General features: G+C 36.1%; 3 protein-coding genes across 7 annotated transcripts; 2 read left to right on the top strand and 1 right to left on the bottom strand.

Moving 5' to 3' along the window:
• Positions 1–1,804: 1,804 nt before the first annotated feature.
• On the bottom strand, positions 1,805–3,217 carry LOC113764970 (F-box/kelch-repeat protein At3g23880). The gene has a single exon (XM_027309018.1). The coding sequence runs from the start codon at positions 3,215–3,217 to the stop codon at positions 1,805–1,807; it is 1,413 nt and encodes a 470-aa protein (XP_027164819.1).
• A 6,512-nt stretch (positions 3,218–9,729) lies between these two features.
• LOC113764662 (mitogen-activated protein kinase 15) lies at positions 9,730–16,016 on the top strand. Of its 2 annotated transcripts, none has more exons than XM_027308633.1 (10): positions 9,730–10,415; positions 11,719–12,127; positions 12,295–12,422; positions 12,591–12,650; positions 12,769–12,918; positions 13,007–13,162; positions 13,254–13,465; positions 14,302–14,406; positions 14,521–14,681; positions 15,233–16,016. In XM_027308633.1, exons 1-10 carry the CDS (start codon positions 10,392–10,394, stop codon positions 15,517–15,519), a joined length of 1,692 nt encoding a protein of 563 aa, XP_027164434.1. In that variant the 5' UTR covers positions 9,730–10,391; the 3' UTR covers positions 15,520–16,016. The 2 variants fall into 2 exon arrangements, with proteins under 2 accessions (XP_027164434.1, XP_027164433.1); XM_027308632.1 differs by having other exon boundaries at positions 15,230–16,016.
• Positions 16,017–16,355: 339 nt separating this feature from the next.
• LOC113764435 (guanylate kinase 2, chloroplastic/mitochondrial) lies at positions 16,356–20,081 on the top strand. Of its 4 annotated transcripts, XR_003467613.1 has the most exons (3): positions 16,356–17,498; positions 18,967–19,037; positions 19,506–20,081. XR_003467613.1 is itself a non-coding variant. In XM_027308333.1 (2 exons), the coding sequence occupies exon 1, from the start codon at positions 16,556–16,558 to the stop codon at positions 17,468–17,470; it is 915 nt and encodes a 304-aa protein (XP_027164134.1). In that variant the 5' UTR covers positions 16,356–16,555; the 3' UTR covers positions 17,471–17,498; positions 19,506–20,081. The 4 variants fall into 4 exon arrangements, 3 of the variants coding, with proteins under 3 accessions (XP_027164134.1, XP_027164133.1, XP_027164135.1); XM_027308333.1 differs by lacking the exon at positions 18,967–19,037; XM_027308332.1 differs by having other exon boundaries at positions 18,967–20,081.
• The last annotated feature ends 501 nt before the right edge of the window (positions 20,082–20,582 follow it).

Here is a 20,582-nt window from a genome sequence, read left to right as displayed (position 1 = left end):
GATCTTTCTTATAAGATTGTCTAAAGGAGGAAACATAGGCAGCGTTCAGTAATAAGATATAAAAATTTGGGCAGATACAAAATTGAATTATCAAACATTTTAGGAGAATGCATGACTTTTATGGTGAGAAGCTTTACAAAATTAAACAAACTAACTAAATGATATTTAAAAAAAAAAAGGTAATATAGAGACGTTTGATTAGGGAAAAGAGAGTTAAAGAAGTTTTTATGTCACTTGAGCGCTCAAAAGAATCATATGATGCGCGTTTCTATTTTGTGAATAGAGAAGGCTTCACGCAAAAGGTTTCATTGAAGAATGATTTTGAAGGCTATATTGTGGGTTCATGCGACGGTTTGTTGCTCATAGTTCTTGGAACTTCTTTCTACTTGTGGAATCCATGGACTACATACTTCAGCCACGTGCTTGAATTGGACTATCTAAAATTTGTGGGATTTGTTACGACTCGTGCACTCGCGATTGTAAAGTAGTAATAGGCCTTGTCCACCATTCTAGTACCGTTTTGGTGGCCAGATTGAGAAACAAATGTTGGAAAGAGCTAAAATTTCCATATCGGTACCATCGGCCTACAACAGGAGTTTTATTCAATGGTTTTCTACACTGGATAGCTATTATTGATGATGATGATTTATATGAATATGTTCCGCCTAATAAGATCGATCATTGCTTTTGATCCAAAAACTGATCAAATGAGTGAAGTTCCATTGCTGCAGAATTGCACAAGCAAGAAAGAAGGCATCATACTTGGTTTAGGGGTTTTAGAGGATTGCCTTTGTATGGTTTTCTGGGACAGCCAAGTTATATGTTAAAGTAATTACAATGAAAGAATATGGTTTTGAAAAATCTTGGACTCCTTTGTTTGAGATATCGAATCTGACAGTTGATCCCTGCAGCCCCTTTCCTCAAAATTTCATGCCTCCTTACTCACGGTTGGTACCACTCATGCTTATGCAAAATGGCCATGTGTTAATGGCCGCCGATATGATGTAGGCCGGGAATGTGTCAATGTTTAGTTACGGCCCTCAGACCATGGAATATAATGATAATTGGCCACAGAGAAGGATATCTGGACAGTGATTCAGAAGAGGAAAACTATTCAACATCCCATTATCCGGTAAAGCATTCAGGGGTGGAACTAGAGGAATCTGAGAATTTCATGAATGACCACTTTCCGCACTCATTTTTCTATGTCTGAAGTAGTGTATTTTGGTTTTTCAATGTTTGCTGCATTCGAGATTTCGATTGATTGTTGTTCATCAAGTAGGCTATGTTATGATTTGGTGGGGAATTTAGATATTCTTGGTAAGTGTTTATGATGATGGATGCCATAATTATAATCTAGCTAGCTAAGGTACAATTCCTGGGACGAAGGAATTTGAATTATTCAAAGCCAAAGGAGCTAGCTGCTATCAATTAACTGTCACGTACTGGAGATGAGACTTATAGAGAGTACTGTTTACCATTTCTCATAGTAAATTCAAGAAGAAGAAAAAAAAAAGGTTCATCAATAGCAATATAGGCTAGCTAATGTATAGTTGCAAAACAAGGCTGCTGATCTTCTCTTTTTAAAAGGAAATGGAACATAATGAAAGAAGATCAAGAAAATGGACGAGAAACACTACTAAATCCAATTAGTGATCTGACAATTTGTACTTCTACTATGTATAGTATAATTTCTTAAAGAACAAAGACCGAAAAGTAGATTAATCTTTCCATGACTACCGTTTAACCAACTGTGGAATATAGCAACCATCGGAAGTGCGTACATAGACGACAGGGGACTGTGTCAAATAAAGAAAAATGAATGCTCAAAGTGGTAATTCATGAAATTCTCAAATTGCGTTAAATCCATTGCCAAATTGTCATCCAATAAATGGTCTTCTGAATCGAAGTCCCTTGAATCTTCATCTTCCAATTTAGGGCCTAAATGTCCTTCAATTCGCCTTTGCTCTAGTACGTCTCGATGTTGCTCTTCATTCCACCCGTAGCCTTTAGGCGAAGCAAAACTCTCCACAATTGCCACACAACCATGCCAAAATAGATTATTCACACCACCTCCTTTGGCTTCAAAATGGGTAAACTTGTTGGTTTTAGGATTATACCTGAAAACAACACCTGTATCCATCGACATTAACACTTCACCGTTTCTCATTCGCAATAATGGAGCCAAAGTTCTCGGGCAAGGGTTCAGGCTCGTATCCAAATTCCATATGTCAAAAAGTGGAACCCAAGATTCTTCGTTGCCATATTCTTTCATTGCAAACACTTCAAAATTCCCTGATAGACAAGTTTCCTTATCCCAGCAAGTCATACAGAAGCAGCTGTCTAAAATGCCCAGACCAAGTATGCTGATTTCTTGCCTGTTCTTTGACCGAGGCATTGGAATCTCCTGAATTTCATCAGTCTTTGGATCGAAAGCAACAATCTTATGAGATAAATGGAGCCTCAAATAGTAGCAACCCTCAACGTTATCAACAACTCTCCAGTGCAGAAAACCGTTGAACAAAACCGCATTGATGGTCTCATATGTACGATAAGGAAATCTAATCTCCTTCCAGAGTTTATCCTTCAATCCTGCTACTATCACATACTGCTCACCAGCAGCAGCCTGACTATCGAAGTGGTTATGATATACACATCCAACCCCAAGAACAACTTTGTAGTCGTCCATAGCCGAGTCATAACAAAACCCGCAGAGTATATAATTATAGCTGCATCCAAAAACACCTGGATACATAAACTTTACCTCTAGAACTGTGCAGTAGTTCCTTGTTGAAGGGTTCCACAAGAGGAAATCAGTGCCTAAAAGTATTAGCAACAAACCATCACATGAACCTGCTATCAATTGAAAATTTTCGTAGCGGTATCCTTGCTTCGTTCTCATCCACGGGACCCTTTTGATGGAGCCATCACTGTCCAAGAAACGATATAGGAGATGGGTTTTGCTGTCGCCATCGAACAAAGACATAAAAACTGCCATGGATCTAGGATTCAAGAAGGAAAATTCTGGATCAGATATTACAGAATTCCAAAGCTTACACGCACACTTGAATCTTAATAAGGACCCGATGGGAAGTCGAGGAAGTATATGAGAGGTAATTATTTCGTCTGGGATGTTAGGAAGGGCTACTGTTGATGGCGGTTTGGTTGTTTCTGGTTCTGGACATGCACAAAACTTGACCACATCACTCCAGGACATTTTTGACGTAGCCATGATGATATTCAAGGGAGCTATCCCCGATGATCAAGAACTTATGAAGAGTGGCTTGGTGGATAATAACTTTCTAGGGTTTGTTTCGATAGGTACGAGGCTCTGTCTTTAAGGCTTCCGAATTTATGCTGTTTTTTGTAACAGCCTTTGGAAAAAAGGGGGGAAAAAAAGACGGCGATAATATGTAGAAACTACGAAGGAAAGAGGACATATATATAAAAAAAAAAAAGGAAAAAGTGGTCATTCTCTTGTTAGACATAACCGATTACAACTAATTCAAGTTACAACAACCCTCCACACTTGGAGGCAAATGCTAACATATAATATAGTCAGAAGAGACTCACAGGACCTCTACATCATGCAATTGGAAAGTCTTTTTTTTTTTTTTTTACGGAAACGATAGAAAATATATTGATTTCAAAAACAAGCAATACAAACTTGAGCAAAGGCCTATGACGAGCTTTACAATTGTGTCGTTTGACACAGAGAACTTAGATATTCCTCATCTTGTACTAATATAGCAGCATACTTGCTAATTCTTCTCCCTAATCTATTACACTGGTTTTCAACCAAGCTGAATGAACAGTTCATAAACAAAGCTTTGAGCAAGTCAATCTTGTCGAATTCACATCAACAGTTTTGGTTTTGGGGTAAGCAATTATGAGTATCAAACCTTTTGTCAATTGGCCTACGCTCTACATCCTATTATTTCTTGTGAAGGGATTGAACTCTTTTTCTCAAGAATTTTAGGGAGGGGCAAAAAAAGGGTCCGGAACTCCTCTAGGAATTAGTTTAGTTTGGATCAATGTAGGCCAAAATTTATAATGTTTAGGACATTGTGGCATTTAGCAAACTTTCTTGTTATGTGAAAGATATATTAATCTTAACATTTTTTTTTTCAATCATTAGTTTATGGACGAAAATTGCTCAATTTTTCCTCTGGACACTTTAATGCACTTTCTACAAAAATGGTGCATTAGGGCAAAGATAAAAACTAGAATGCTCCAATGTGCAAACCAAACGGAACTGTTCTTCGATCTCTCTCTGTCTCTCTCTTTTTCTATTGATAAATATACCAGATGGGATTAAATATCAGAAAAGTTGTGATCAAAATTGAATGAGATCCATCATCCATCTTTAGTTGGAACCTTGTAGGTTTAGCAAGGACCATTTTTCTGCTATTAGATAGAAACCAAATGATTAACCAACCAGGTATACCCATCAGGCACATGGGGGTGAGTTTGGGAAGCAGTGGCTTTTTTCTTTTTCTTTTTTTTCCTTTTTCTCTTTTTTGAATCAATATCGATCAAGTGCAATAGGCAGTCAATTCAATTTGATTTTGAATGAACAACAGGGCCCTCTATCACTTTCCAACATGACCAAATAAAAAGACAGCCAAGAAAGAGCGTCAAAATATAGATGAAGAATCCCACCCACTTTACACAATTGATTAGACTAGCACCGTAAAAATTAATCATTTTTATACTTCTCACCAGTTGTTGCTTGATTATCTTTTCTGCAAAGTAGATTTTGGTCAAGGGTTACCCATTTGAGAGCGACTTCTCTGAAAAACGACAATTCTACTTCCCTTCAAAGACCAATTGCAATAGTGGGCTAACTTTGACTGGAACCTCGCCTGTAGTACTGATCACAGTGAAATTGCAATAATGTTTATTCTCAGAAAGATTAATTAGGTTCTTCTCACTTAAATATATTAATAATGAGAAGTAGGAAGTTTGCTGGAACTCGATTACTGGTGGTGTTGAAGCATTTTAACCTTTATGAAAGCAACCAAAATTCTTGCCATCATACTCATCCAAATTTTAGCTTCTATTTGTCCGATTTCTGCATGAAAGACGAGAACGTAGAAATTATATATGTCTCCAGGGAGCGTGCAATGCAGGATGTGGAATTCTTTAATAAGCTTGCTAATCAACAAGTTCATCATTCATATCTTTACATTATCTTTTACATCAAAACATCATATAATAATGTTAGAAAAGGACTTAACCTGGTAAGTAATAAGAATTAATGAAATTGTGGTTATATTATACTCCCTCCGTCCCACTTTGATAGTCCTGTTTCTTTTTTCACACAGTTTAAGAAAAGGTAGTTAACTTTGTTGGAAAAGTAAATTTAGATTGCTATTTTCCTAAAATACCCTCACATTAAATATGGTTCAACTTTATGGGAACTTGAATTGATGGTAAAAAAAGAATCAACTCTCATTAAATGGGGTAGGTTTATAGTAACAACAACTTACATTGAATAAGGGTATTTTAGGAAAATTAAAATACAACTACATTCTTCAATTGGAAAGTGGACTACAACTTGAGACAGATTAAAAAGGAAAACAGGACTATTAAAGTGGGACGGAGGGAGTATTAAAAAGGGTTAAATTTCACGTCCTTTGTTCATAAATTCACACCTTCATATCTTGCATTAAAGACCAGCATCATTGTCGTTACAGCTTGCAGGAAATGTGGAACAATTGAGTATTAAAGAAAAGGGGAAAATAAATGAAAACAAGAAAATAAGGGGTCAAAAATTTAAAGCCTTGAAATATTCCCTCTGGGGGAACACGTCGTTATCACCAATACGGCGAATTGGCTTGGCCAGCGCAAGTGCACGTGGCACGTGAAGAGCACGATTTAGTAAAATCGGACGGCTGAAGAGCCTAGTGCCTTGCCCCGATGACAGTGAAGCGTGGGTCCCCTTGGTTTAGACTTTTGCTCCAAGCCCTTAGAAGTTTTATAAGGTGCCATTTCTTTCCTCAAAACTAAGCCGGGTGTTATTGCAAAACCACTTAAAACATAATTAATACTGTTATTAGGAGTATTGCGATTGAATTTTTATCCAAAAAAGAATGCAGTACAAATTAATACTGTTATTAGGAATATTTTGAGTTTTCCTCACAATAGATCCCTCTAAAGTTTAAAAAAATACCCTTCTTTTACCGGTTGTCCCCAATACCTTCAAAATGTGGCCCTCAACTTTTAAATTTGTTGGCTAATAAATTCTTTGAGGAAATGTTGTGAATCTATTTAAATGCAATACCAAACACTACTTGGACAAAGAATACAACTTTATATTAATGCCTAAGGTTCCAAAATATAAGAAGGACATGATTAAGACGTATCAACTAAGTGATAATGAGATCCTTGGTTCGATTCTTCAGTCCTCCTCTTTCCCTATTTTGACAATAATGTTATGATTGAAGAGTAGATAAGTGCACTACTCATCATATGCCCTAATTTCATCTCTAGAAGATCCTTCCTTCCTTTTGTAAACTAATGTTATGACTTAAGAGTAGATAAGTCCACTACTTATCATATGCATAGGTTCATCGATCACTAGAAGATCCTTCCTTTTATAAACTAAGACAAGGAAACTATAAGCAGTTAGTCTACTCTAATATTGTATTTTATGTCGAGTCATTTTATGACTCTAACTATCTTACTTTTAATAAGAAAGGAGTATAAGGCCTTGTTTGGACAGCAATTTTTCAAAGAACAATTGTTACGTTTTTCGTGAACACATTTTCCAATCACCTTTTTACCTCACATATATCAAATTGCTACAGTAATTTTTTTACAAAAATAATCTAGAAAAATGCAATCCAAACAAGGCCTAAGTATCTCCTTCTTTTTCGAAAAATATGTAGACTAAATCAAAAGCACGGAGTAGTAGGGTTTCTCCATATGAAGTAAAAGTAACTGTGCAAATGAGGCAAAAGTGACCCGATTTTCATCTATGGGATTTCTTGTTTTCTTGCACATCGCAATGGCCTATACGAGGTAGGGTTAAAACTTAAAAGCAATGACAACCCTATGAATTGGAATTAATGGCTCGGTATGTGCGCAAGACCATAAAATTGCATCCCGTTGATAACTTAAGCACCAAAGTAATATTCAGTGACTAGTGCGTATTACTGCTAATGATAATAGTAATATATAAGCACGCAGTTATTATATGTCTAAAGTTCTGGTGTGAACACGTGAATTTTGTCAAGGCAAAGGTAGTACTAGGCCACTAGCTCGTTATTAACGTCCCTGTGCTCCTTAAAATTGTACTCCTAACGAAAACACAGCATTTCCCATCATTGATCCATTGATATGATTGCTGTCGTCTCTGTTAATGACATGATGAAATCAACTGATCGCACATGCATTTCTCCTATATATCAACGTAGCCTTATCCATTCCCCAAAAGAGGGGAAAAAGAAAAAAAATTTTGTTGATACTTCATCAGTAGTGTTCGAGTTTAAATCAGGATTAATTTGCATGATTTGTCTAAAATTTCTTTAAACATATTAATTGTGTGAATAGTATTAGGATTCTATGAGAAATTTTGTGTTTGGATTGCAATTTTCTAAAAAAAAATTACTACGTTTTTCGTAGACACATTTTCCAATCACCTTTTGACCTTACATATATCAAATATCTGCAGTAATTATTCTACAAAAAGTTCAGAAAAATGCAATCCAAACAAAGCGTTTCTTTAAGATCTTCAAACTTGATTAGTTGATCTTATTCTCCTAAGGGCATTTAGGCTAATTTCTGTACTTAAAAGATATCTTTCCAATTCAAATCAACTTTGAAGGAAAATATTTAATGGCCAAGAAAAAAGAATATGAACTCTTGGAATAATTCGGCAACATAGATAAATACTACATGGGATGGGAGAGCTTGACGTTGGCTTTGTCACGTAACATATACTAGTAAAGTATGATAGTGTTTGTTTCTAATTGTATCTCGGATTCCACTTTTGAAGAGGCCATGTGATGCACATGCAACTATCTAATCTAATCGCTGCTAAGTGCCAAATGTGGAAAAGCATTTCAACTAAACCGCAGGTTGGATATGTTAAATAGATGGAAATTAGATGAATGCTTAGGATACTTGTTTGGATTGCATTTTCCGTCATTTTTCATGGAAAAATTGCTGTAGCGATTTGATATATGTGAGGGAAAAAGGTGATAGGGAAATGTGATCACGAAAAACGACAATATTTTCCAACGGAAACAAGCAATCCAAACAAGGCCGATGTCCCGGTTTGGATTGCTCAATTTTTTGAAATTTTCTTAGAAATATATATTGTAACGATTTGATTTATGTGAGATAAAAAAATGATTAAAAATTATATTCATAAAAATGTAGAAAAAGGGTCTCATTAATATGCATCTAGTAGAAATTGAATTTTCGAATTCGTCAATTGTGAGTACTCGTGAAAAAAACAAATTCTTTTGTTATATGTACTCGTGAAATAGAAAGTGCTACACAAAACAAAACCAAGAATAATGCAGGAGTAGAATTGATGAAGCAGGAGTAGTCTGATTCGTGGATCATGGGAATTTACAAGTCCTATTCTCGACCGACCCAAATGCATTAATTTCAATTCCCAAGCAGATAATGCACATAAATTTATCGTACCAGGTCGGCCCTACACGCTCTAAGCTTAAGACTATTTTTGCATTATAATTTTTTAATAAAATTTTTTTATATTTTTCATAAACATATTTTTTAATTATTTTTTTATTTCACGTACGTCAAATCGTTATAATATATATTTTTAAAAAAAATTTCAAAAAATAGAGCAATCCAAACAGGAATCTTTTTTTTTTCACTATTCCTAATTTTTTGTTTCCCCCTTGAATTAAAACATCGTATAGTTAGAAATCTGCAGAAATCTAAAGCATAAACGGAAAAACCAAAAAATAATTCCCGATTACAAATTTCTACACGATTTCGGTTCCACTTTCTTGCTTTTTACTGGTTGCTTGCAACTTTGCATCTCCTCTTTGTCCGTATCCAGAATGTCTCATGTTTTAAGTACATAGACTGTATCATTGCTGCTTTAAATTCTTTTACCACTATCCTCTAGAAAAAAGCACGTTTAGCATGTCCAAAGATGAGTTTTTATTTTATTTTTTTATCCAAGTTTGTATTGATAAGAGAGGCTAAGAGCATTGTGTGACTGCAATTCAAGTACAAGCAAAATGGAAAGGAAGATACATCTTTCTTTCTTTCTTTTTTTAATGGATATATTGAACAAATCTAAGAAAATAATCAAACATAAATCCTGAAAAACAATAAAGATTTCAGCAATCCTACTTGAGATGTCAAAAGAAAGAAAGAAAGAAAGAAAGAAAAGACCAATCAAAAAGAAAAAGAACAAAGAATCAATCCTATGAAGTACACTATTATTTTTTTTTTTTTGATCAAACTACTATTATTAACTCTACATCAAACTTCAATTGGTTTTCATCAATTGACTTTACCTTGGAAATTAGTATTTGAACTAAAACAATAGAATGGCTAGCATGTCTTTTCGCAAGTATAGTACCACCACTGCCTACGGTATATGCCCAAGTTCCAAAATTCAGTGAGCCTTTTGCTGCCACAAAGCATAGGATTTTTGTTGGCTTATTAGTACGGAAATTTTTACATGGATGAAATTATTTGCACATATTTCCACGCTGTTTCTCTCTCCCTTGTCCCTCCCCCTCTCCCTCTCCCAACTTGTACAAATACAAGTACAGCCATTTTTCAAAGATCTCTCTTAGAAGAGTAAAGATCTAAGCGCTATTGAATCAATTCTCTCCGAAAAAGTCTATAACTTGACTACACTTTTACAAAGTTGGGCTCGTGTTCTCCCCATTGTTAAACAAACATTAGAGATCATCGCCAAATTTTTCCCTTTTTAGTTGAAATTTTGAAGATACTCTTGTTCTCCATCTATCTCATCAAATACGCTGCTTCCAAGAATCTTTTTTTGTTTTCATCTACAAAATCTTGAGTTTATATTTTGACGAAAACCCAGTATAAGTTCCCACATTTATCCTCACAGGAGTTAGTTATTTAACTGTTTCTTGGATTTATGTTAAGGGGTTCTTCCCATCTTTTTTGTTTGGCTAATTGTTTTTTTTCAGCTCTAGAGTCTCACTGGAGTTTTAACTTGAGTGTATTTTGGCTAATTATTTCTTGGTTTTTCTTAAATTGACTGTTTATTTTCTTCTGCAATTGTTTTGATCCAACCCCGAAAAAAGAAGGGATCTTTTGCTTAACGCTTTGCTTGGAAGTCAATCTTTGTGGTTGTCATCTGATCTACGCTTTGCTTAGTGATTCTATTTAGTTGTTGTTTGATGCTTGGCTGCTGAAATATGCAGGCTGATCAGCGGAAAAAGGTATTGCCCCTTCTTTTGCAATCAAATTTTATGTTTATTTCTGGTTATATTTTCTATATGTACGGATATTTACTAAATGCTTATGCTATAAGATCTATTTCTTTATCCAGAGCAATAAAATCTCCAAGAATCTGTTTTATTCAATGTACATATCTGAGAGATTTAATTATACTGGTGTGGAATGTGGAGAAGATCTTAAAGATAAAGGATTTGCTTGATGCTTTGTTTTCTTTATCAATACTATCGTTTTGTGACAGAAGATGAAACAGTTTTGAGAGTGCAGCCCTGCTTATGATTTCTTCAAATTGGGATTCATTTTGTAGTATTTTTCACTCTAGGATTGCGTTGATAAGATTTTTGTGGCTTTGAATAATAGAACAAATTGGAAAGTAGCTGTAGGTTGTTCTACTTTTTTGGCCCATTTCATTTGCTAGACATTTTTGCTCTTGTCACCTTAGATCACAGAACAATTGACATGTGTATCGGTGTATTACTGACTAGAAATGAAATTCCAAGTGTACGGTGTAATGCAACTTGCTATTTATACTTTATAGTTACCCTCCTTACTTTGTAGCACAATTAGAGAGTTTAGTAGGGTTGTTGTCATCCTCAGACACCTGCCACCCTCGACTTATTACTATTGAAATTGTTTAAATGGTAAGTTGCATTCTATTTTCACTTTTTTGTTCCTTAAGCTTGCAGTGGAAGAATTCAATAAAATTCTAAAATCTCAGTTATATTTTTGCCTGATTTGGGAGTGCAATTGCTAAAATTGTTTTCTTTTTAATGCCTTATGAAAAGTGGGTAGTGTGTGTTCCAATGCTAGGAAATTTGTAATTGAGATGCATGTGGCATCAAATATCTAACATTTCACCATTGGTTGACAAATGATCCTGGTAAAATGACTCCTCACGAGGAACACTATTTGAGAAATAATTAAGGCCCATGGTGGATGGTGGCGGAGGGAGGGCTAGGGGGATTCGAAAGGGCTTTGCTTTTTTTAAGTTTTCAATACTTCTAAAAGTGCTTTGGTAGTCAACTAGTATTTCCAACTAGCTGAACCTTTTAACTTGTAAAATACCTGTTTCTTTAAGTACTATATAATTTTGGCTTGATAATGATGGTGGATGTTTTGCTTCTTCTGTATAGGACTTCTAAGCTGCAAGTTTTAGGGATTTGAGTTAACAATTATTTTAAATTTGAATTTGGAATTTGATAGATGCTAATTTTTCTTTTTGACGTATACTGTTCAGTTGTATCATATGATGTCAATGACACGGTATGTTAAATTTTCATGATGCAGGCATCTATAGATGTAGATTTCTTTACAGAATATGGTGAGGGTAGCAGATACAAGATAGAGGAAGTGATTGGTAAGGGTAGTTATGGTGTTGTATGCTCTGCTTATGATACACATCTTGGAGAAAAAGTTGCAATAAAAAAGATAAATGACATCTTTGAGCATGTCTCCGATGCCACACGTATCCTTCGTGAGATAAAGCTTCTTAGGCTTCTTCGTCATCCGGATATTGTTGAAATTAAACATATCTTGCTACCTCCATCTAGAAGGGAATTCAAAGACATATATGTGGTATTTGAACTTATGGAATCTGATCTACATCAGGTCATCAAGGCAAATGATGATCTGACGCCAGAACATTACCAATTCTTCCTATACCAACTTCTTCGGGGCTTGAAGTATATACACACAGGTAATATTTGGTTTAGCAAAGCAACTTTAATGTCTATCTTTGGGTATTTTGACAAAACCACAAATTTACAGTATTAAAGAAGCTAGGCTTTTCACTTAGCTAAGTTACGTACATGGTAAGGCTACAGGACCATTTCCAGATCTGATAATCATAGTTCTTTGATGCAGCTAATGTCTTCCATCGTGATTTGAAACCTAAGAACATCTTAGCTAATGCTGACTGTAAGCTCAAGATATGTGACTTTGGTCTAGCTAGAGTGGCATTCAATGATACTCCTACTGCGATATTCTGGACAGTAAGTTCTTGCTTATGCCTTTTGGTGATATCTTTGCCCACTGGACTAGTGCTTTATAAGAACTGCATTAGGCATTTAGAATTTGTATCTTTTTTATCTTTTTTTTTCTATTTTTATTTGTATTTGTATTTTTGTTTTTATTTTTATATATTTTTTTGGTGCTTTTAGGATTATGTTGCAACAAGATGGTATAGAGCTCCTGAATTGTGTGGATCCTTCTTCTCCAAGGTGCAAATTTCTGAATTTTAAACTTCATATTGCTTGATCTGAGTCAATGTTAAGTACCTCTGGAACTCTGTACCCATACACATGTTCTAACAAATGTTTATCATCAACCTTTTACCAGTACACGCCGGCTATTGATATATGGAGCATCGGTTGCATATTTGCAGAACTTTTGACTGGAAAACCTTTATTTCCAGGAAAAAATGTAGTTCATCAATTGGACCTGATGACTGATCTACTCGGAACACCATCTTCTGAAGCCATTGCTAGGGTCTGTTTGCTGTGATTTTTTCTTGTATACGCAAAATTGTACTGTTAATTTTTTTAATCTTTATATTTTATTTACCTTCTGCTCACAGATAAGAAATGAAAAGGCCAGGAGATACTTAAGTAGCATGAGAAAGAAAAAACCTGTTCCTTTCTCCCATAAGTTCCCAAATGCAGACCCCCTTGCTCTTCGTTTGTTGGAAAGGATGCTTGCTTTTGATCCCAAAGATCGGCCTAATGCAGAAGAGGTACACCTTATCTGTTAGTGTGTTGTTTCAAGTCTTGGCAAGTCAATATGTCTCCAGCTTCTTAAAGTGCATATTGCATGCAAGCCATCAGGCTCTTGCAGATCCATATTTCAGGAACTTGGCCAAAGTTGAGAGAGAACCTTCAGCTCAGCCTGTCTCAAAAATGGAATTTGAATTTGAAAGACGTAGAATAACAAAAGAAGATGTAAGAGAATTAATTTACCGGGAGATTCTTGAATATCATCCGAAGATGTTGAAAGAGTATTTAGAGGGAACAGAACCAACAAACTTCATGTATCCGAGGTACTATATTCAAAACTAAATCTCTTGTACGGTTTTTCTGTTGAATACCTGTTTGTTTGCGTTTAACAGGATATTTGAAACATCTTGCAACATTCTTGCACACTTCATTTTACTGCTTCCTGACCTCCCTTTTAGTTCTTCTCTTTGTTCAATAAACCTGAGAGCTATGCATGTTTCAACATAAGTATTTTAAGTTCAGTGCTTGAAAATACGTTTTATTCTATGCAGGAATATGTAAAAAATGGAAATATTTGCTTATAATGATCGCACTATTCTGAACCTGTTATTCTTTATTTGTGTTTCAAATTTGTCTTTTTAAGTGAGTACTGCTTGTCTGTTTCAAAATTAGATGACTGCACGTATGCTGTTTGACTGCTCTGGCATGAATTTATGCTAGTTCAGATCATGAAGATGTTTAGTCTGGTGCATTTGGCACATTGAGTAGTACTTTCATTGGTTTGCATTCAATGTTTTGGTTTAAGTGGCCCAAAAAGGTTGGTCGGATGAGAAAAGCAATATTATTTATGACTCTCATGCTTGCTGTATTGCTATTTATGGATCCAATGTATTTCACTTTTTCCTAGTACGAAAGTTTGAATTTGTCTCATTCTCGTTTATGTATCTATTCTTTTGAAGTTTATCTATGGTCCATGTCATTGTTTAATGGGAGAACGCAAGTGTCCCATAGGATATCTGTGTGACTCAACTTGAGACTCAAAAGGGTTATTCTCTTGTTTACAATTTTTTTTTCCTATGAAATAGTCCTAAACCTCCCCAGGGACATTTTCGTACCTATATTTATTAGATTGATGGATTTTTCTATCATCTTGTTCCAGTGCTGTTGATAAATTCAAGAAGCAATTTGCTTATCTTGAGGAGCGCTATGGGAATGGTGGAGCTGCTGCTCCGCCTGAAAGGCAGCAAGCTTCATCCTTACCAAGGTAGCTTCTGGCATATTTCTTGTGATCCTTTTACTCGGCTTTCAAGCTTTTCTTTGAGTTACCAGATTTATTTTTTCTGCTTCTATGGGGAACTAAAACTTGCTTTGGTTGCAGGCCCTGTGTTTTGTACTCGGATAACTCAACACAGAATGCAGCAGAAGTTGCAAATGATCTCTCGAAATTCTGCATAAAAGAAGTTGAGAAGTCAAATACAGACAGAATTTCTGGGATCCCTATGTCAAGACTTCCTTTGCAAGTGCCTCCGAGCATTCAAGGTTTGTCCATGCCTTATGAGGACAAACAGACTTTTAAAATGCTTTCCCATATTACTAGTGAAATTTCTTTGACGAAGCGCTATGTTGATATGCTTCAAACATGTTGCGGTTCCCCCATTTACGAAAGCAATTAACTCATTTCCCCTTTTTCATTTCACTTGGAGAATTGTAACTAGGCTCATACTTTTGCTTAAAGGTGGGAAGAGGTGAGGTGTTTAGCATTTGTTTCAGGGTTTAACATTTGTTAGCCACTTTTTGAATTCACCATGGGTCCTGCATGAAGACATACAAGAACCAAGATATCTACCACCAACAAAAAAAAAAAAAAAGGTTATCTGTGTTGGTCAAACTTTTTCCTGAAGAACAAAAGTGCCTTTTCTTTCGAGCAGAGAGATTAATTAGAACGCATTTACCTATATGGTGCTCTGTTTTAGGATTTTAAACATATACACAGTGTCTATGTTTCTAACATTCATGCATGTCAATTCTCAAGGTATCAGCACATTAAGATTCTTGTATGCCAGCCTGAATCTTTGTGGTTTTCACAGCAGGTGCTGCTAGACCTGGGAAAGTTGTTGGTTCAGTGTTGCGTTACAACAATTGTGGGGCTGCAGCAGCAGCTGCAGAGGCTATTGAGCAGCGAAGAATGGCTAGGAATTCTGCCGTTCCAAATCAATATGGTGTTTCTGCCTCTTCATATCCTAAGAGGCATCCATCCTATAAAAGTGATAAAGAAGAAAGTATTGAAGGACCTAACCCGTTGCAGCCTAAACCTGAGCAGTATATGGCGAGGAAAGTAGCTGCTGCTCAAGTTGGATCTGGAAGTCAGTGGTATTGATCTTCACATGAACTTTGGCAGACTGTTACTTCCCAGATTAAGCAAGCGCTTTGATGGATGATCCATCTTGATATACCATGACTGCTCTATATGATTTGTGGTTTGTTGTATAATTGGGACAGGGTGATTTGACAGAACTAGAAGCGCTCTTGAGAAGTTGAGAGTGTGTAACTCTTACATCGTCCATATGTGGTAAAGACTACTTTCTTTTAACAGCACTGATTTTGGGTGTAAAGAGGCAGGCATTTACTCGTTTCTACAACTGCTATTCTGATGAAGAGGGCATGTGGATGTTCGAACGAGAGCAATCTCCTTTCACTAATTGTTCTGTTCTTTTTCCTTAGTGATATCAGTTGTAAACTCCTTACATGATCTGTTACATCAGGACTACTGGTTTTGTGTCAATGAACCATTCTGTACTAAGAAATAGGTCTGTTTGGCCAACCCCATTTGGTATACAAGCCAAAAGTAGAGTAGCAAGAACTTTTACTTCTGCATCTCTGTGTTACTTACTGTTGAATCAATGGATAGGCTGCATACAATCAGAATCTACTGCTCAGTGATGGCAGTTCGATCTGTAAGGTCGTGCACTTGGTGGACAATCTAACCGTAAATTAACTAGATTCTTTAACTTCAAAAATTGAAAAAGCCATAAATGATTAGAACAAAAAGAACAGCCAAAAAGAATAATCCGACACAAAAGTAAATTTACGAGCAGAATTCATTTGTTAGTTTCCATTTTAATAGAGGAAAAAAAGAGCAAAATGGACAAAAGAGGCCAAGCGCCGCCACCCCCGCGCCCCCCCAAAAAAAAAACTAAAAAAAAGTGTGTAGAGGAGACAAACCCTAAATCTAGGATCCCATTAACGTCTAGACTGTCAACAAATTCTCTCAAATTGGCGGCAAAAATCTGTTACAGTTGTTCCCCGTACCCAACAATACCTATTCTTTGTTCCGATTCTTCCTCATCTAATACCTCAATTCTCACACACAAGTACACAGTGTTTCTCTATAAACTCAAACCAAACTCAAATCGATGCTGGTAAGAAGGCTGTGCACATCTTTAGCCAAATTCAACAACAACCCATTTTTCCTCAGTCGAAAATTCATCAACCCTTTTGCTGAATTCCCCTCGAGCCCAGCATTCCTCACCTCCCCAAAAACTCTACAATTCACCTCCCACAGGCCAGTTTTACCGGCCCGGTGCTTCTTTTCTGCAAATTCACCAATGGGTGATGCTAGAAGACCTGCGGTAGTCCCCATACCATGCCCAGAAACTGCAGACCGGGCTGAGCTGTATCGGGCTTTGGAGGCCTCATTAGGATCCCCATTCAGCTCTGAGCCGCTGGTGCCTAATCCTAATCCTTTGGTGATTGTGATCAGTGGACCAAGTGGGGTTGGTAAAGATGCAGTTATCAAAAGGTTGAGGGAAGTTAGGGAAAGTATACATTTTGTTGTTACTGCAACGAGCCGGGCAATGAGGCCTGGTGAAATTGATGGCAAAGATTATTTTTTTGTGAGTAAAGAGGAGTTCTTGAAAATGATTGCGCAAGACGAGCTATTGGAATATGCGTTGGTGTATGGTGATTATAAGGGTATCCCAAAACAGCAGATTAGGGAACATATGGCTAAAGGGAGTGATATTGTATTGAGAGTCGATATACAAGGGGCCGCAACGTTGAGAAATATTTTGGGGAAGTCTGCTGTGTTCATCTTCTTGGTTGCTGAGAGTGAGGAGGCATTGGTGAAAAGGTTGATTGATAGGAAGACTGAGACTAAGGAGACCTTGCTTGTTAGAATTGCCACGGCCAAGGAGGAAATCAAGCATTTGAGCAATTTTGATTATGTGGTGGTGAATAAGGAAGGGGAATTGGATGGAACGGTTAAGTTGGTTGAGTCAATTATTGATGCAGAGAAGGCTAAAGTGAATCAAAGGAATATAGTCATTTAGTGCTGGAATGGTCTTCTCAATCGATTAGGTAAATTATGAAAATTTGATTCATTGGTTGTCAAAGCTAGAATGTTATGTTTATGGTATTGTCTCTTTTCTACAGTGAAACAATTTTTGTAGCTACAGTTGAGGCACTTCTCCTTTTTTCAAGTTAATGCAATGTTAGGTCCACTGTCAGTGAATTCTTGTCACCATCTTTCAGCTTGAATACTTGGTACTCTCAGTGGTTTGGTGTTCATTCAATAAAACTGCGTGAGTTTAGATTTTTTCTTCAGTTTGTGGAGTGCTTAGGATTCAGTTTTATTCATAGCCCAATCTCAATACCTTCTGCAAAAGTCTTCTTCAATAGAAATACTGGCTTGCTTAGGTCGAGTAAGTAACTGATGCTATTTTGGAGCCATTACTGTCTTTTTTTTTTATTTTTAAGATATGGGTTTTACACAAAGATTCGTTTTCACAAATTTCAGTGTGTCCTCATGGTTTTTGGCATTGATCTTGTAGATGAGCTGAGGCATTGCATATATTTTATGAGAGAGAATGCAAAAGCAATGATCAGAAGTAACTGCATATGGATAATTCCTCCTGAAAGCCTGCTTAGCCAAAATGAAAATTGGGAAAAAAGTGGAAATATGCCCAAGTCAGCTAGTTAATCTTGAGTTATCGAGGGTTTAATTTCTTTCTATTCATAATTATAGGAAGTGAACTAAAGGCAGTGCAAGCATCTGGTTGTCATTGATATGTTGATAATGTTTAACCTTCTTTTTCCTCTTTCTGACAGTTATGTCCTTGCTGATTATTCTTTTTGAGTAATTGGTTCTTTAATTGGAGAGTTTGTAGCAGCTAGCACTCCAGAAGTAGTCATGCAATCAATCTTTAAAGACTCAAGTAGCTCATTTTCAGTAATCCGTAGCAGTGGCAAACTTGTTTCAATGTTGTTTTACTGATTTATATCACTATGAATAATGCTAAGGTTTTGTTTCGCTAAGGCGTCTTACTTGTTTATTTTACTTGTACCTCTAGAGCAAAGCTGTGTATTAACTTATATTGCTCAAACTAATACTTTGAGCAGGATTCTCTCATTTTTTTCTTATACGTATTTTGAGTGGTCATTTACATATTGGCATATGTTTTGAGACTTTGATCCAGGGAAAAATTTAAAGTTTCTGAACCTTAAAACTTCATGAATTGAGTTGTTCTTTCACTTTTTCTCTTTGTCATCATATGAATTGGAGAATCATATGACAAGGGGAAAATTTTTAGTATTTTTTGTCGTCATTTATGTTTTCTAGCATACATTTTGAGACTTTGATCCAGGAAAAATTGCTAAGTTTCTGAACCTTAAGGTTGAAACATTGATGAATTGAAGTGTTTGTGAATCAAGTTGTTCTTTCACTTTTTCCCTTTCTCGTCATATGAATTAGAGAGTAATCATTCATCAACCATGTATTTGAAGATCAATACTTCCCATGCTTTCTTACAGTTGTATGTTCTTGTAGGCGGCAAATGGTATCTGCTGAGTGGTGGTGTCGGATTACTGTTTAATGTATATTCTGACTGTTGTTGATTGGTGACTTCATGGATACATAGTTGCAGTAATTTTTTCCCCTGTGCCACACCATGAGAGCTGAAACATGAGAAAGGTGGATGGTTGCTGGTTATTTGCTTAACACATTCAAAGAAGTTTTTCTTTCCAAAAAAAAATAATAATAAATATAAAGTGCTGTGAAATTTTTTTTCTTTTTTCATGCTGAACCACTGATTATGACATTTGAAAGAAAATTATGCTCTCCCTTTGATAAAACACAGATCACCTCTCAGAACTAGTGCTGGTTTCTTGAAGTAGAATGAAAGAAAAAGAAAACTGGCAAAAGACCGCCTTGAGATTTCCTGAATGGAAAATTTTGGCTTGTGTCAGCATGGATGATTTCTTAAATCAACCATCATTCATTTTACTTCTAAGTTTGAAAGTTTGGAGTGTTGTGGATTGCTGAAGCTAAACCTGCAACTGAAATACTTTCTCCTTCGAATGAAACAGATGGTGTGGCGAAAATGTCTCGTCTTCTCTATTATCCATTACTTCTTCTTGTTACTTGTATCTTTATCCAGCTCTACACTTCACATTATTATTTGTCATGAGGACTTGGAGGCATTTACCATGGTAATGATGTTGCTACGCCGCCACGCTCATCTTTGAGATAACTGCTGAAAGACCTGAGGTCGTTTGAGAAAATCTTCAGGTTTAGGTTTTGAATTGGAGGTGTTATACAAGAAATACTATTGTATTTTGTACAAGCAAGGGTATAACTTGTTCTGAGAACTTGTGGAATTTTGTGTTATAATTTTGCGTTAGTGTTTGAATCGTGCGAGTGAAAAGCAGAAGATGTGCAGATGTTTCGCTGTTCCTTCAGAGTAAATCAAGAACGTGTTGGAAGACTTTGGACCAAAGACTTTATACAGGAAAAACCAGAGACTTGCTTATTGTAGCTAATCAATCTTTATGTATCTTATCGGGAAAATCTTCAGCTTTGGGCTCAAACATATCATTTCTATTAAGAATGTCTTCATATATAGCGTGACTTTCGGATGCAAGCAATCTTATATTTGTTGAATAATGCAGCTTAATTATCGATCTTTTCCAGTCGAAGTCACATTCATAGATTCGTAAATGTTTTTAACTCTTATCTACTGTCGTGATGTAGGGTCTTTGTTCTATTTCTATGGTCATGAATGTTTTATCAAGTCTCCTTTACTAGAGACAAACAGGCTGTCAGCTGCGTCAGCTGCATGTTACATCCCACTGGGCAAAGCATTACTATTAGACAGATTGGGGACCGATCAAGGCTCAAAATAGAACCCAAGGTTTCTGTACAAAACACCATTTCTGTTCAAAGCTAATTACGTTCTTCTGAAACTCTATCAATTTCAAGAATGGGAGAGACAGTAGTATATGTCAAAAGTCACTAAAGAATCTTTTATAGGGGACCCAATCCATCGTGTAATGTACAGATCATAAATATTCCTTTCTAACGTGTCACTACAATCCCATTTTGCGAACAAAATGCAAGCAAACAAACAAACTCAGTGTTTCTTTATATATCTATATATATATATA

The sequence above is a fragment of the Coffea eugenioides genome, chromosome 3 (genome assembly GCF_003713205.1).
Source record: "Coffea eugenioides isolate CCC68of chromosome 3, Ceug_1.0, whole genome shotgun sequence".
NCBI classification, from domain to species: Eukaryota; Viridiplantae; Streptophyta; class Magnoliopsida; order Gentianales; family Rubiaceae; genus Coffea; species Coffea eugenioides.
Note: the sequence above shows the minus strand (reverse complement) of the source record. Positions and strands in the feature narration are given on the sequence as shown.

Excerpts from the sequence above, each read along its gene's own strand:
- LOC113764970 (XM_027309018.1), bottom strand. The coding sequence starts at position 3,217 with ATGTCCTGGAGTGATGTGGTCAAGTTTTGTGCATGTCCAGAACCAGAA.
- LOC113764662 (XM_027308632.1), top strand. The coding sequence starts at position 10,392 with ATGCAGGCTGATCAGCGGAAAAAG. Across the intron at positions 13,466-14,301 it reads ACAAACTTCATGTATCCGAG|TGCTGTTGATAAATTCAAGA; the intron begins GTACTATATTCA and ends ATCTTGTTCCAG. Across the intron at positions 14,407-14,520 it reads CAAGCTTCATCCTTACCAAG|GCCCTGTGTTTTGTACTCGG; the intron begins GTAGCTTCTGGC and ends CTTTGGTTGCAG.
- LOC113764435 (XM_027308333.1), top strand. The coding sequence starts at position 16,556 with ATGCTGGTAAGAAGGCTGTGCACATCTTTAGCCAAATTCAACAACAAC.